This window comes from Eschrichtius robustus, chromosome 6 (genome assembly GCF_028021215.1).
Source record: "Eschrichtius robustus isolate mEscRob2 chromosome 6, mEscRob2.pri, whole genome shotgun sequence".
In the NCBI taxonomy this organism is placed as follows: Eukaryota; Metazoa; Chordata; class Mammalia; order Artiodactyla; family Eschrichtiidae; genus Eschrichtius; species Eschrichtius robustus.
Genome location: NC_090829.1, coordinates 51,089,378 through 51,105,974, shown reverse-complemented (window position 1 = coordinate 51,105,974; position 16,597 = coordinate 51,089,378). Strand labels below are relative to the sequence as shown.

At 42.4% G+C, this 16,597-nt stretch overlaps 1 protein-coding gene across 1 annotated transcript in view; it reads left to right on the top strand.

The window, feature by feature from the left end:
• The window catches only part of TNIK (TRAF2 and NCK interacting kinase), a 407,404-nt gene that overhangs the window by 229,791 nt on the left and 161,016 nt on the right, over positions 1 to 16,597 (top strand). The window contains 1 exon segment of the mRNA XM_068546242.1: positions 13,185 to 13,241. Within this exon segment, the coding sequence (XP_068402343.1) occupies positions 13,185 to 13,241 (57 nt within the window).

Sequence of the window (16,597 nt, the reverse complement as noted above, 5' to 3'; positions counted from 1 at the left end):
TCCTACATCCCTTCATTTGAAGAACCTATGTTGGATAAAGGCAAATATCTTTATCCTTATATAGTTGACCTTTATATTTAAGCATAAAGTTTCATCATGAATTCTGTTTTAATCAAACAAAATAATGTATTCCTGAATTGAGCTGCCAATAGTTAAAAACTATAACTAAACATTGGAGAAGAGGGAAAGAACACACACACACACTATGGAGAGTTGAGAAGATCTAACCGTTGTTGAGAAAAGAAAATAGGATATTCTTTCCAAAATTAATGTAATTAGCAAAAATTATACTTCTGTGTCCAAATTTTAAATATAAACCAAATTTTATTTAGCCCCAATATTACTTTATCAGTTGTTTTTTGAAATTTAGAAAATGCTGCTTCATTGGGAGACAGTGAAGATTTTAGAATTGGCCTCCTAACACACACAGAAGCCGGACGGAGAGTGGCTTCACAGGCTACTGGGTATTACCTGTGTTCTAAAAGGCCATGGATGTTGGAATTTGAGAAGTATGCCCCTCATTTGTAAGTACTGCTAAGCAAAGAAAGAAGAGTGACATCTCCACTCCTCCCCACCTCCACTGGAGATCCCAGAGGGCAGGGCCTTATCTTTTGATCTTTGTAACCTTAGTGCCTCTGGGGGCTATGACATTTACCAGAATTCAGCATTCATTGAGCACCTATTAAGTGTCAAATTCTTTTACATCGGGGTTTGTCAGTCTTGGCCCCGTTGACAATGGGAGCCCAATAATTCTTTGTTGGGGGTGGGAAATGTCCTGTACACTGTAGAAGGTTACCGTCTCTGGCCTCTACCCACTAGATATCGGTAGCAGCACTGAACACTGGTGACCGTCAAAAAATGTCTCCAGGCATCCACACATATCACCTGGGGTGGGGCTAAAATTGGCCCTTAAAAGGTGTGAGGTAAAGAGGGTTTTTTTTTTCTTTTAGGCTAAAGCATAGATAACTATTCAAAATCCCCACCCTCGCCCCCCATCTACATCTATATGCACACGCGCGCGCGCGCGCGCGCGCACACACACACACACATACTCTTGCAGAGTTCTTACAGAGGAAGCATTTGGTTGAGAGCACTCATTGTAGCCTTCCTTTCATGGAAATCATTATGACTCCAGTAAATTGCTCACTACATTTCATCTGTCGCCTGCGTTCCTGCTCAGATACAACTAAAGCCTATTGAAATTGATTTTTGGGATTCAGTAAGAACATGAAAGCGTCCCTCTTATTACTAGTCTTTTTTTCCCCGTATTACTTTAGATTTGGTGGGCCCTAATTATATTCCAGTGCTTCTTCTGCTGACACTTCCTTTGTTTTAATTAAAACTTCTGGAGGTTGGAGGACACTGTGGGAGAGGGTTTATGCATCAACAGCCCTGATGAAGAGTCAAATGGGTCCCTATTTGTGTTCCTGCCGCCCCAAGAATGATGTCTGGGAACGCTGTGGTCCTTTGCCTTTGTTTTTCTCTCCACCTCGGTGCGGTCCTTTCTCTTCCCGCACAGCTCTGAGATTCCAGACCCGCTCTTGCTGCTGCACAGACGTTCTAAGTGACCCAGATGGCGCTGTGGGTGGACTGGTTTCCTATTAAAGCCATAAATTAGGTGAAATGAAATGCAGTACTCTCTTTTTATTGTTATTATTTATCTCTGCCCCCGTGCCTGTTGGTGCCTCGTGGTGCAACGCCAACCCCGCCCACTCCCGACCACGTGGTTGTAAATCTGACCACAGGGGCGGGGGCTGTAATTGACAAACCTGTGCAAGGCCTGGAAGGAAGACATAATATAACTTCTTAATCTGCAGCTGGGAGGTGGGATCTACCAGAGGTCCTCAGGGGAAGACAGAGTTGCCTCGTAAAATAGTCCGTAGAGAGGGAGCTATTGATTGGAAATCTAAAAAAATGAGCTGCCCTTCCCCAAGAGGTTGGATCTGTCCTGCCTAGGGTTAGTACTCTTTCAGGAAAAGCGGAGGCAGAAATGGAAGAACTGTAGCAGGGCAGCAATCTGGGCCTTGCTTCTCTCCTGTCATACCTTTCTCTTCCTCAGGTAAACTGTGAGATTCTGAAACGCAGAATGCTAAGGTCTCCTCAGGTCTCCAGGATTACTCCACGGCCCGGTGTGGGTGTTCACACTTGGGAAAGAACAAAAGCGAAACCTTCTTGAGCAAAATACTCACATCGGACCAAGTGGCGTCTTCCTCCAGTCCCCAGGCCGCGAGCCATTCTTACAGTCTCTCTTCCTGCCCCTCTTAAAGTAGGCATTTCCCCCAGTTCTATCAAGCTGCTCCCAGATTAAGCCGTGATGGGTCACTGGAGTCTCTCTTCACTGTGGTTGGAGGCAGCTTACAGGGTCCACTATTCCTAGAAACTTCATGTTTCCCAGTGTGATTTAGCACCTACTCTTTGTGAGATGCTGTCCTTGATGATGTCAGAGGATTAAACAGACCCAAGGCTCTGAGGAGCTTTCACTTTCGGTTCTAGCGTGTAGGAGCCCTGCCTGATGGACTTTAGGTCCAATGGCCTTAGAGACTAACGAGGAAAGAGAAATTGGTCTCCATAGCATTCACATGGGTTATTTATTGTAAGCTGTTGAGCACCGTATACGTTGTTACGTTTAACCTTTTACGGACAGCAGCAAGAACAGCCCATATTTGTATCTTAAGGGGATTCCTAGTGTTTCTACCATACTGTACCCACGTGTTCTAAAACACCTGTGCCTGACTCTCAGATTTCATAGAGCACTAAAATCTCACCCTGCCACCCCAGTGAAAAACAAAAATAACTGTTGGGAACCAACATAGGGTTGTTTACTTTTACTTTTAAACAATTGAGAACGTGTAATTAATGGACATTTTAATGCCAAAAATCCTAAGAAGCCTGCTTAAGTTGAATACTTGTGGCTTTCTGGAAAACTTTGTCATGAGGTTCTTATTTTTCTCCTTTTACTGAAGTTGGGTAAAGACTTCATCCTAGACTGGTGTCCAGGAACCAGGGCTTTCAAGTGCCATGCATATCCTCACGTGCCTCCTGGACCTGGGGGACAGGGAAGGCTGTCATGCTGGGTGGGAAGAGGTAGACTATTGGGGAGGCCCCGGGAGCTGGCTGCATGCAAATATTCTGTGCCCAGCCTTTGAACCCTCATATCTAGGGGGCTTTATCCTGCCAGAAGTTAATGTACAAAAGCCACAAATGTGATTGTGGTAATTCTGTGGCATACATTAGATGAGAGCCAGTAAGATCTTCTGTTTTGTGCTCATTTGGGGGGTTGAGAGAGAAGGTTATTGGGCAGTGTGTTCTTGGCTTAAGGCCATAGCCAAGAGACTGGTTCTGCTACTTTTTTGAGCTCTCCTCACCCCACAGCCTGTCTGCTCGTCACTGCTGTCACTTCAGCTGTGTACGCCTTTCCTCGGTACAGGCAACAGGCTCCCTGCCACGGAATCTGCACACATTAACTATTGTCTGCTAAAAATTGTGACTGTTTGATTTTTTTCTTTTAATCATCCATTTTGATTTTTATAAACTGAGCCAAACTGGCAGCCATGAAGACAGAGGAATGCTAGTTTCTAACAAAGAAAAATGAGACACAGTCTTTTCTTCCCTGCCCTGTGTCTGTGAGCAAGCCGCAATTCTCAGTTGGCCCAGCCCCGAACAATCTTGAAAACAATCCATTTTCTGCTTCTCGGAGGTGCCAAGCAGAGGAGTTCACAGTGAGTGGTGTTGAGATGGAGAGCTGTTGCTTGGGAACTGTCCTGTATCGCTACCTTGCTTCATCTTTGCCACAGTCTGGGAGCAGTGAGGGCTATATCACAGCTCTGTCTGTGTGGGCAGGAGGATTTTTTAAGCCTCAGATGAATGGCACATGCAGGCCAAGGAAAAATAGAGGCCCCGTTAACCTGGGGAAACTCTAGAAGCAGACACCGTGCCAAGCATATTCTGTGAACATTCTTGTTCCTTGATCATAAGGATTTACAAAGTCTTCTCATAAAGTTGTCTTGTCTACCTCTTTGCCTCAAGACATGTTGTACCAAAGAATGGTAGTATTCCTGAAGATGTTCAGATAGGTATCTTAACTATGCTTTAATCTTAACTGTGAGTGGAAAATCAGAGTTCATCTTCACTCTCAGAGGGAAAGCTAAGACCAATTTCTAGTTTCTCTGTGATCTCTGCAGAGGGGAAGTAAATTGGCCTCTCTATAGAGTTTAAGGGAACTTCATCCACTAAAATCATCTTCTGATTTATTTAAGAGTGAAATGATTGTAATCCCTACTTACAACCCCACCTCATCTGCTCCTGTACACTTTGTGGCTGGATAAAAATGTGTGTGTGTGTGTGTGTGTGTGTGTGTGTGTGTGTGTGTGTGTGTCGGTGGGGGGAGGGGAGGGGAATGGAAGAAACTGATGTGGACATATGGATGGTATTGACCAAGAACCTGAATACGACCCTCAAAGGTCACTACTTCATTCAGTCCATTATTTCGCAAATGTTTATTGAATCCCTGCTGTGTCAAGCACTCTGGAAAACATGGGGGTAAATATATATCCCATCCATCCCCAAGTCTTGTTGATTTGACCTCCTGAATATCTCTGGACTCTCTCTACCTCTCACCTTCTCCATTATTTCCATCCTAGTCCAAGTTGCCATTAGCTCTCAAATGAATTACCAAGCAGTACTGTGTTATTCTTCCATTATCTTTTCTAGTTTCCTCTATTCCCTGCCCTGCATCCAAAGTGATTTTTTTCAAAATGAAAACTTGATGACCCTACATTCTTGCTTCAAACCCTTCAGTGGCTGCCCATTGGTCTTAAGATAAAGATAGAACTCCTCAGAGTGGCCTGTGAGACCCTGCATGGACTCACTAGACATGTACTGTCTACTCCAGCCATACTGGCCTGCTTTCAGTTACTCAAATGCTCAAGCAACTACACCACAGGACTTTTTTTTTTAGAAATTCACGTTCTTATTTATTTATTTATTTATTTATTTATTTATTTATTTATTTATGACTGTGTTGAGTCTTCGTTTCTGTGCGAGGGCTTTCTCTAGTTGCGGCAAGTGGGGACCACTCTTCATCGCGGTGCGCGGGCCTCTCACCATCGCGGCCTCTCTTGTTGCGGAGCACAGGCTCCAGACGCGCAGGCTCAGTAATTGTGGCTCACGGGCCCAGTTGCTCCGTGGCATGTGGGATCTTCCCAGACCAGGGCTCGAACCCGTGTCCCCTGCATTGGCAGGCAGATTCTCAACCACTGCGCCACCAGGGAAGCCCCACAGGACTTTTGAACATGTTGTTCCCTTTATCTGGGATATATTTCCCAATGCTTGACCTAGTTTTTTCTATTCATCCTTTAGGTCAGAGCTTTTCTAAAAACTTCCACCCCGTAGTAAGAAATATTATTTTACATTAACACTGAGAATACAGATAGGTAGGTAGGTAGGAAGATAGAAGGATGACAGATAAATAGATAGATGAGTCTTTGATTGAGTTCCCTAGGAAACAGATTCTCAGGGCAGAGATGTGTTTGTAGGGAGTGTTTTGGGAGGTACGCTCAGGATCAACACCTATAAGAGAGTGAAGACAGATTTGGGCAGAGGAAGGAGTTGAAGGCAGTTTCAAAGCCCCAGGCAATCCCCCAAAACAGGAACTCTGGAGCTGGGATGGCCCTTCAAAGTTTTCCACTTTGACATAAATGATGTAGGCTTTTGTATTCCTACATCAACCAATCATTGAATGTTTGCTGCCTCCAGGTCAGGGACATTACCTTAGGCGAGGAGCATGACCTTGGGTCCAACTGCTCTCTTCGACTAAGGGTATTTCCTGAAGAAAGACTCAGAGTAGCCCAGTCCTGAAGGAGGGATCTGGGGAGCACACCACAGCATCCACTACAGTCAATTCCTTATGATGCTTGGATCCATCTGCTTTGCATAATAAGTGCTGGAAACACTTCCTCTGGGATTCTGGCTGGTCTCTTTTCCCAGGCAAAGTTGTGGAAAGAAAGCCCCCACCATTACGTATTGTCTAATGGTTGTACCTGTTGCTCATCATATCCCTCCTCTGCTACCCATTTTAATCTCCCCCGCCTTGTTTAGCATCTTTGCTGGTCTATATGGCAATCTTGTTGGGGTGACGCACATATTTATTCCTGAGAAGTCCAAGCTCCTGCTCAACACGCCTTTCTCAGGCTTGACTGCTGCTGTTGTCCATTTACCAAAAAAAAAAAAAATGGGTAGAACATAAAAAGACTCTTATCTTCTGCAGCCTGAGGGTGGAAAAAGCTGAGGACCAGATCCAGGAATTAATTATTAGGGTAAAGCAAAAGTTGAATCCTCAATTCAAGCCTGATTGGGAAAGAATGAGCTCTGAAACTTGGAATGGAGACGTCCAAGTTGATGCACTTAAAAGCTTGAAACCTCTCATCCCTGGAATCCTCTGCACATACAGAAGTGATGTTCCCATCCTTTTTTTTTTTCTTTTGGCCATGCCGTGAGGCATGCAGGAGCTTAGTTCCCTGACCAGGGATTGAACCTGTGCCCCCTGCATTGGGAGCACAGAGTCTTAACCACTGGACCACCAGGGAAGTCCCGATGTTCCCATCTTGATTGAGGATACTGCACAGGCCTTGGAATTTAACCTGATCTCCCTTATGATTTTCACACATTGTCTTCAGCTGATCAATCACTGTAGCTTTCCACTGTCTTTCGCTAGAAGTCTCAGCAAAAGCCATCTGATTCTACTTTTTTAAACTACTGTTTCCTCAGGACATCGCAAAAGTCCGAAATATTGGACTCACCAGTGTGTTCCCTGGCACCTGTATCCTACTTCAGTTCCCCACTAGTGAACGTGTTGACAGTGACACTGCTACAGCACGCCAGGGGCTATCAGTAAGCCACCTGCCACCAGTGATGGGAGCCTTAATGACAGCTACTCTGAGAGCCTGTCTCCTCAGGCCATTCCTGGTACCAATTGCCTTAGATGGAGTTTCCCCAGGAACAGATCCTGAGATGATTTATAGGTAGGAATTTTACTGGGAAGTGTAGGGTCTACACCTGTGAAGAAAGTAACATTGTGTAGAGGAAGAAGTTTAACTGTAATACAGTCTCAACAAAGACCTCACCCATCCCAAGGAGAGGTCAGGAGCTAAGCGGGCTCTTCAGAATTGCCCAACTCTAAGACTAAAGGCCTGAGCCTTTATACTTCTGTATCAACCAGAAATTTGGATTTGGCTGTCTCCAGGACAGAACATGACCTTGGGCTGAGGGCAATTCCCAGAGAGGGCCTTGGTTGAGACCTCTCAGATACTTCAGTCTTGAAAGGAGAATCGGGGTGGTACTCTACAGTATCAATGATAGATAGGTGATCGATGTAACCGTAACAGTTGATCTGTGAAACAACAGCTGCCATTATTACATGTTCTACACTGTGATTTTTTTTTCTATTTCATTTGATTTATTTTCATGGTTCTTATGGTGCACATTTTGAAAATCACAGTATTGGATTACGATCAGTAGGTTAGTGTAGGATGCTGTGAAAACACACAGGTAAGGGCATTTGCTTGCAATCAGGAAATTGAAGAACTCTTCCTAAGTAAAGGTGAGATCAAATCTAAGCTAAGCACGAAGAGCTAGAAACACTACCTGCGTGAGTCCTTGGATAAGGAGGAATGGAGACGGTGGGTGGAGTGTCTGCATTTTCCACAACCCTGGTTTGCTCATGTGCTCCGCTGGAAACAAATGTATTTCAGTGACCTAGAAATGAAAGGACTCTCTCTTCCAGGCTTGCCTCAAGCTAGCAGTTCTAAAGCCATCTTGCTGTTCCTTAGAAAATAACAGCAATAGCAGAGCCCAGGCTTGCATGGCTATTTCAGACAAAACCATTGTTTTTCTCTTGTACTTATTTTAGGGAGTAGGTAAAGGGGCAACATAGTCCCTTGGTATCTGTGGTGGGGTGGGGGTCAGGGCTGGGTATTGGTTCCAGGACCCCACTTGGATACCAAAATCTGTGGATGCTCAAGTCCTTTATATAAAATAGCATAGTATTTGCATATAACCTATACACATTCTCCCATATAGTTTAAATCATCTCTAGATTACTTATAATACCTAATACAATGTAAATGCTATGTAAATAGTTGCTGGCATGCAAAAGTTTTGCCTTTTGGAACTTTCCAGAATTTTTTTCCCTGAGTATTTTCTGTCTGAGTTGGGTTGAATGTATGAATGTGGAACCTGTGGATACAGAGGGCTAAAGGTACTATAATCCTTGAAGGTACTATAATCCTCAAACGTGAGGTAGAAGAAAAAAAAGAAGGGGGGCAGAGTGTGTGTGTAAATCTGTCTAAGCACTGGAATGGAGTGCACCCACCTGTTGTCTGACCCCAGTTCATGTGCCTGATGCACAGTGAGGCCAAACAGATCAAAATGTCAAGAGTTTGGAGCAGAGAAGGGTTTATTGCAGGGGTCCAGCAAGGAGAATGGGTGGTTCGTGTTCAGAAGACCCAAACTCCCCGATGGCTTTCAGGCAAGTGTTTTTAAAGACAGTGTTAGAGGAGAGGGTCATAGGATATGTGACCAGCTTGTGGACCTTCTTCTGATGAGTTCCTGGTGAGGTTACAGGGTGGTGTTTCTGAAACTCAACCTTCTGGTTCCAACCAGTCTGGGGTCTGCATGCTTGTGGTCAGCCTGTAGTCACCATCCTCCACTTGGGTGGGGGTCTTAGTTTCCAGAGAACAACTCAAAGGTATGCATCAGATTGTTATCTATTCCCCCTTTGGGAGGAACTAGGTGTCCCGTGACTCTATTGTCCTAATCATTAGCTTCTTGACCCTGCTCTTTGGAACTCAGGGAAGGCCTGGGAGAAAAAAACCTTTTTCTACAAACAAGAAACGGGAGACACTAAGGGGCTTTTGTACCCAGGAGGGCCCCACGGGGTCCTGCTTAGTTTCAATCCCCTCTTTTCTTTGATACTCCTCAGTCTTGAGGCAAACAGCTGTAGAACTAGAAAGGGAATAGAGAGCTTAATCATAAACTCGGCAGAGGAACTCTGGTTTAGCGACACTCAACTTCACGCCAGCCGAGTGACCCCACAGCCTCTGCTTTCCCTGATTTGATTTGACGGGGTTTTTTTCTTCCTTTCTTTCAGAGGGCCTTTTTATGCTTGAGGTCATGATTGAGGCTTTGGGTCCCACTGGAATACCAATTTTGTTTTTCTAGATTTAGTCTGTTATTTTTGTTATTGTTGGTTATTTCAGTAGAAAAAAAAAATCTTACTTCATTCTTTATTAAGAAATGACTCAGCAATTGCAATCTGATGGGATATTTTTCCATAATTTTCGTGGATAAAAAATTTTAACTCTTTGTCTCCTTTAAAGTTTCTTTTCCCCCAGAATAACATTTTTACTCCTTGGTTGACTATGTAGTTTAGATCCAAACTAGAGTCTATGATTATATTTTTAATTTCTCTTTAAGTGGAAATAAGTTAAAATTAGGAGTAGTATTGAATTTTTACCTCAAAATTCTCTTGTAATAACATCCTCCCCATTGCCCTCAAATAAAAAAAAAAAATTAAATCCTACATGAAACAGAGATGAATGGTTCATGTTTAATTCAAGTTAAGTGAAGTATGAAAAGGTTTGTTTAAAAAAATTGTTTAAATTTTAGTGATAAGAGTTTCTAATTCATGGGCGATTGGGATTGACATGTATACACTGATGTGTACAAAATTGATGACTAATAAGAACCTGCTATATAAAAATGTAAGTAAAATAAAATAAGAATTTCTAATTCAGGAGCTGGAAGGTAGAACTGGAACAGGTGAGAAAGTGTCCTGGGTTTAGGTCCCCATTAGTTGTGAGATACTGGCCTCATCTCTAAAAGAAGAATTAGATGAGGCACCTTAGGGGCTATTCCTACTCAATTTACTTGTGACTTTATGAAGTTGTCTCTTTAAACACTGTCTGAACAAAGATGTGCCTCAGGTTTCTAGTGATCTTTAGGTCAGCTGATTCCTAGCCATGCCCTCAAAGTCTGCCTTCATCTGGATCCTAATTTGGTTTGGCATTCTCTAGTGATGCAAAAGGCAACTCACGCTGGGCAGCCTCCTTTGTGGCTCCCCCATCAAAGGATGACAGCTCAGCAGCCTTCCTGTTCCAGAGCACAGGATGCCTTTGCTTGGGACTGAGCTGGGGCTGCTAATTGTTCCGCCTCCAGGATCTCATTTAAGCCCAAACTGCCATCCCAAAGGTGTATCATTCAGTCATCTGTCAGACCCATCGAGAACGGTTATTTCAGCTTGGAAGGGAAATTTAAAAATGGAGGAGAAGTAGGTTGTTTTCTTTTCTAGTGTTATGTCATAAGCGGTTGCTAAAACAAAAACAAAAACAACGCTGTGTCTTAAGTTCAAAAAAGTCACAGCTATTTAATTTATTTATTTCAAACCAAGAGCTGCTCAATGCCTGATGCCATTTACATTTGAAATGTAAAGTGCATTGTATCCTGTCCACTCCCTCCCTGGCTGCTGATGGAAAGAACTAGGTGTTGACATGTCCTTGTAACAAATTATTTGCTCAAAGAAGATTCCCTGTCACTTAAGGAGTTAAAAATCGAGTGTAACATTTCTCAAACTGTGTTGGCTGAGGTGACTTCAGGAGCTCCCCGGGGCAGTTAGGAGGCTGCTCAAACCCCTGCTTGAACAAGGAGGTTGGATGCCTTTCAAGATTTTTCGTGGGAAAAGGTTCTGCTGCAAATGGAACCAGAGGGGAAGCACAGGAGAGAGGGAAGGAGACCAGCGAGGGGGGAGTGGGATTAATGGTCCTTTGGGCTCAGTGCTGTAGTAGAAACATGGAATGTTCATTACTAGCACAGAGGCCAGGGGTGAATCTACAAAGTGAGTAAGCTTACTGGGGAGTTGGGAGTGAAGGGCATTCCAGGCCAAGAAAACACACCATCAGGGAGGCAAGAAACAATGCAATACGTTTAGAGAACGCAGTTTAGTGTCAGGGACCACAGCGTAAGAGCAGGTGGGAGCCCGCCAAGGTGGCATGGCAGACAGGGGGTCAGTTCTTAGAGGTCCCCTCAAGACATACCCAGGTGTTCCCCTTTCCTGGCTGCGTGGCACCATTAAAAGAATTTCAGGGTGAATCAGCTGTATGACACCAGCCAGACCCTCTGTATTTGTCTGCAGTCCCCTACACTCCTTTAGTGCTTTAGTAGAGAAATACCCATTGTTTAAGGTATGATTTGTGGCCCTTACTTTAAAGACTTTCTAGTCTCTAAGAGAAGCTAATGACTCCTTTGTTAAGGTCACCATTACAGCATCGCAGACTTACTGGGACCTGGACAACCCCGGAGGTCATTCAGTGTCTGTCAACAGAGGGCGCTGTTGCTACTTCACCTTTGTGGGAGATTGACCCAGGCTCTGCAGGAAGTTAGTATTGCTGGCCCCTGGGCACTAAGTGTCAGTAATACTACTCTCCCCACTCAGTCATTGTGAAAACTAAATTTCCAACTAATTTTCCTAAATTTCCTTGGGGTGGAAAGGGGTGGTGTTAACAGTGACACCTACTTCCCCCACCTCCGACCGCTGAGCCCAGGCTCCCCACATTTTGCAGATGAGGAAACCAGGGTCCAGATGGGTTACATAACTTGCTCCCAGTGAACCAGCTGGTCATGGGCAGAACCAGGCCTCTGGAATTCCGGTCCAGGGCTCTTGGTGTGGCAATGCTTCAGCCCCCTCCCTCAGTTTCTTGAAAGTTGAAGTATGCCTGTGACCCTATTAGGTTACTGATTTGATGCCTTCTTCTTTGTGCTCTTTTCTGAGTGAGGAGGAAAGGGAGGGAGCAGAATGGAGGTTGAAAGGTGAAGGAAGCACTCTCAGAATCAGGTAGATCCATACACAAAGCTGAGATATATGAGAAGAAAAGGGGCAGGCAGCACCAAAGCTATCTCCTCCAGCTTCAAGTGGACATGACTCCACTACCTGCTGTTGTTGTTCATCCATAAACATGCCGCCCCATCTACGGGCTAGGCACCCACTATTCCAGGCACTGGAAATACAATGATTAGACACGGTCCCTTCCTTCATGAAACATATAGCTTAAGAGGGAAGACAACACTTAAAATTAATCACGAGACAGGACTATAAATAATTATAGCCAGCATCTGCTGACAGCTATTCTGTGCCAGGTACTGTCAAGCACTTTATATACATTATCTCATTCAATCCTCCTTGCAATACTATGAGTTAGGTACTATCATTATTTCCATTTTTCAGAGGAGGAAACTGAGGCCTAGAAGGTTAAGGGATTTGCCTAAGGTCGTGCGGCTGGGATTTGAATCCAGCTGATCTTGGAAGGTATATTATACTGCATAATAGCAATGGTAGGTAAAATGCATTGTAGAAGCCACATAGAAAATGCATTTAGAAGTAATGGATATTGACCATCTTTGCTACTGTCTGAGAGTCAGATGTAGACTTTATGTTTCTCAAGGAGCAAGTGCAGAGAAAGCTCCTCTTTGGGACTGCCCCCTCACCACACCCCGTTCTCTTCCAGTTCCTTGTGGTTGGTGCTTCACTGTGGTTGCAAAGACCAGGGATACCTACTCTGGGGAAGCAGTTCCTTATGCTCAGTACTGTCTCTTTGATCACAAATTCGGATTGATTGCTATCTGTTTTGTTTTAGGCCCCCTTTTAAGATGAAGATAAATTAATAGTCTGAAGTGAAGAGTAGCAGAATCATATCCAGTTGAGACTTACAAGATATTTTAATAATCAAGGAAACTAAAGTTTCTGCACATACCAAGTGTTTTCCAACCGAGGAGATGCTTATGTCTCCTCCACCCAGATCTAGCTCCCCTTCCATGTAAATCCTCCTCTCACTCAATCCCTTATCTAACACCTTGAAGAGGAGGTAAAACCAAATTATTCGACATTGTCTCTTTTATTTAACTTGACAACCACTGTGAAAAAAAACCCAACAGACAAAGTGATGGAGATGTTTTACAAAGTAAACATTAAATAGAGATTGATCTTCAAAGCATTTAAGATTTCTGTGTGTGTGTCTGTCTGTCTGTCTTCCCTATTGGCACTCTGTAACATTGATCTACGTAATTGTTCTTTACAGTTGAAATCTAATGTTAATATTGCTCATCGGAACTGAATTATTTTTAAAAATTTTTTACAGGGTCGTCATGTCAAAACGGGCCAGCTTGCAGCCATCAAGGTTATGGATGTCACAGGGGTAATGTATCATTATCTTGCCGTCTCAAAGTTATATATTTGTAACAGAGAAGTTAGTGATAGAGAAAAATCATTTTTTGGAAATAGAATTTTTTTACACATCTAAGACCTTTCCCCACTTGTGCTTAACATAAAAATTAAGACTATTCAGCAGCTGACCAAGATGACCATGGGTAAATCACTCTGATTAAATTAGATACCTACACACTGCCTTATGTAGTCAGAGTGAAGAACATGTGTGCCAATAATTTACATATGAACATTTGCAGATGAAGACAGAACAAGGATTTGAAGGTATTAAGAGAATAATACTGAGATTACACAGAAGAGGTGGGTCTTAACAGTTTTCCTCAAAGTCCACCTAACACTGGAGTAGACAAGAGTTTGGATAACTCTAAAATCCTAGTAGGAAGTGTAACATGAATATTTTCCTCCCCAAAATGTTATAGACCAAATAATCACAATAACTACAAATACTTATTATTATAGAGCAACACTGAAACAAAATTTCTGCCTGGATTATCAAAAGCAATCTAAGGAATAGAATTTATTTTAACTACAATCTTATGCTTTCAATCCTTTTTGCTAGGTCTATTTAAAATATTTTAATGCCTTTTCTAGAGTACAGAGCAAAAATCAGACTTGAAAGGACTTATTGGAAATCAAAAGCATGTTAATGATTTTCTATTGTCCCCAGGAATTTTTCTAAGATGTCTGTCAGCTGTATACAAAAGCTAAAAGACCAAAGTCTTCCATTTGGCCCAGAAGTGGATTATTTAATGTAAAGAGATGTAGAATGAATGGGTCACACAAAGGTATCAAGAACCAGTATACAAATAAGAAAAACACACAGTATGTCCGTAGGTCAGACTTCAGTCCATACCTTCTCTGGTCCAGTTTGCTACCTTTGATAAGTATACATTATATGCTACACTATTAACCATGATACTAATTTCACTAATTTTCATTTATACCACACATTGTACTGTCTTCCTTTCCTTACTTATTATTTATCTGAATTCCTTTTTAAGTTCTATGCATTTTAAAACTTATATGCATTTTTAACAAGAAAAAATTTTGTTCCCATATGTTTAGAAGAACTTAGATAAAGTAATCCTTCCTTTTATTTGTCCTAAATGCATTATTCAAATTTCAGAGCTTGCAAACCAGTTCAAATATTTCATCCCAATTAGTTTATTAATTCACCTGGCCTTTACTGAGTAAGAAAATGCATGCAGATTATATTAATAAGGTTTAGGTTCTGCCACTTGCAAGAGAAAACTCAAAATAACACAGGCTTAAGTATGATGGAAGTGTCATGCTCTCTTACGTTCAAGGAGTCTAGGGGCGACAGTCCAGGGATGTGTAACAGCAATGTGATGGAGTAGGAGGGTGTTTTTATCTTTCTGCTCCATCATTCTGACACGTGGCTTCCACACTTAAGGTCAGTTCTGTGATTTAAGGTAACTGTTGGATTTCCATTGATCACATTCTTTGGCAGGCAAAAAAAAAAAGCAGTGCGGGGAGGGGGGGAGTAGGTGGGAGCAGAGTGTACAGAAGACAGCCCCTTCCAGTGAAATTTTTTCTACTCGCATACAACGTTTCTATTTACTTCTGCAGTCATTGGCTACCTAGCTGCAAGGAAGCTGGGAAATGTGGTCTTTCATTCTACCAACCTGTCCAGTTAATTTGGGTTCTATTATTAGTCAGGAATGAAGAGAGAATGGATACTTGTATTGTTAATTAGCAGGGTCTGACACAAAAATCAAGATCAGATACTATCAGTCTCTACATAGAAACCCATTAGAAATGTGTAAATCTTTTACAGAGCTCCCAGCACAAAACAAGTCAGAATTTATTTTGCAATTCTGCTAAAGTCATACTACTGTATTTTCCTTGAATTGAATAGGATCTCCACATAATGTGATGCACTTGGCAGTTGAACAACTAATGGATGTGGATGGAGCCCAAGACATTAATGCTGTAAAGTTCTGTTGTGTGGGTCTGCAGAACTACAGTTGAGTTCCACTGACGTCATTAAAGTCAGTGTACAAAGCTGTATATTGATGCACAAAGTATGACTTGAGAGCACTGGATATCACTTTTTCTGGTTCTGTTTGTGAGATTTTAAATTGTTCAAAGAATCATTTACTACTTCTAGACCACCTTGCTTGGAATCAAAAAAGTTACACAGCAATTTATCCCAGAGTATGTATTTTCAGTTTAAGCAGTGTCAGTTGGCCTCTCTAAACTGGGTTTCGCAAGGCAACTGAGACCTACAGAAAATGATTTAGAGTCTATTTTCTCAATTCTCCCCAGCATGGTACAGAGCTAGCACCATTTTCAATGCATAGGAGAGTCAATCTATTGCATACAATGGATGCTTTATAGTATTTAGGCTTAATTCTCTCGGGGGAACCTCTGTTGAGAGGGCTGGATAGTTCCTTGATTTAGACACATCATTGACCATTATGTAACCACTGACCCCTAACAAAGGCAAACATGGATACACATCAGGAAATGGTTTTCTTATTTCCCATGGTGTATGATCCAGCATCAAATGACTTTTGTATCACCCCCTTACACATCACAGTCAACGTAAAATTTCCTTTGTGAAACTCACGTGGTATCCTCAGAAAACAATCTATTTCATTTTGTCATGTTGTCTTTTGTGTATTATGGAACGCTGCAAAAGCTTCTTACCAATTATTATAATTGTGCTCATTATAGCTGCTCTGAGATGAATTCTCAAAGGTCATCTTTGTTAATTGTTTGCAATGATCTACTGCGAAGTTACTATAGTTTATCGCAATGTATTTGATAAAACTATAAGCTTGAAATCAATTTTTAAATTATTGTTTTCTTTCTATACCATTTCCTTTTTTAAAAGAAAATAACCATAGAGAAAACTGGATATAATGCTTATGTTCTTCTGTTTTAGAGCTGAGACACTTCCAAATTTGCTAATATTTGCTTCAGAATTAGGGCTTAAACTCAGACTCAGTCTTTGAAGTTCTTTCAGTTTCTGAAATAATTATGAGAATTTCTGCATTTTGTCGCTTTCTGGGGATTTCTTCCCAGCTGGAATTGTGTACTTTAATCATCTAAACAAAATTGGACCCTCTCGGGTAGTGTTCCTCAAGGTGGGCAGCCAGCATTTGCGGGCTGTCAGCACCCCTGGGGTGTTCATCCGAAAGGCAGATTCCTGGGCTTGCTGCAGAATTTCTGGGTGGAAGAACCTGCCTTTTCTACAAGCTCCTCAAGGAGCTTCATGCACACCAAAGTCAGAGGAGCACTTTTCTAGGGACTTGTATTTACTGCTTTCTGGCTACCAAGTATGAAGAGACCATGATTCTT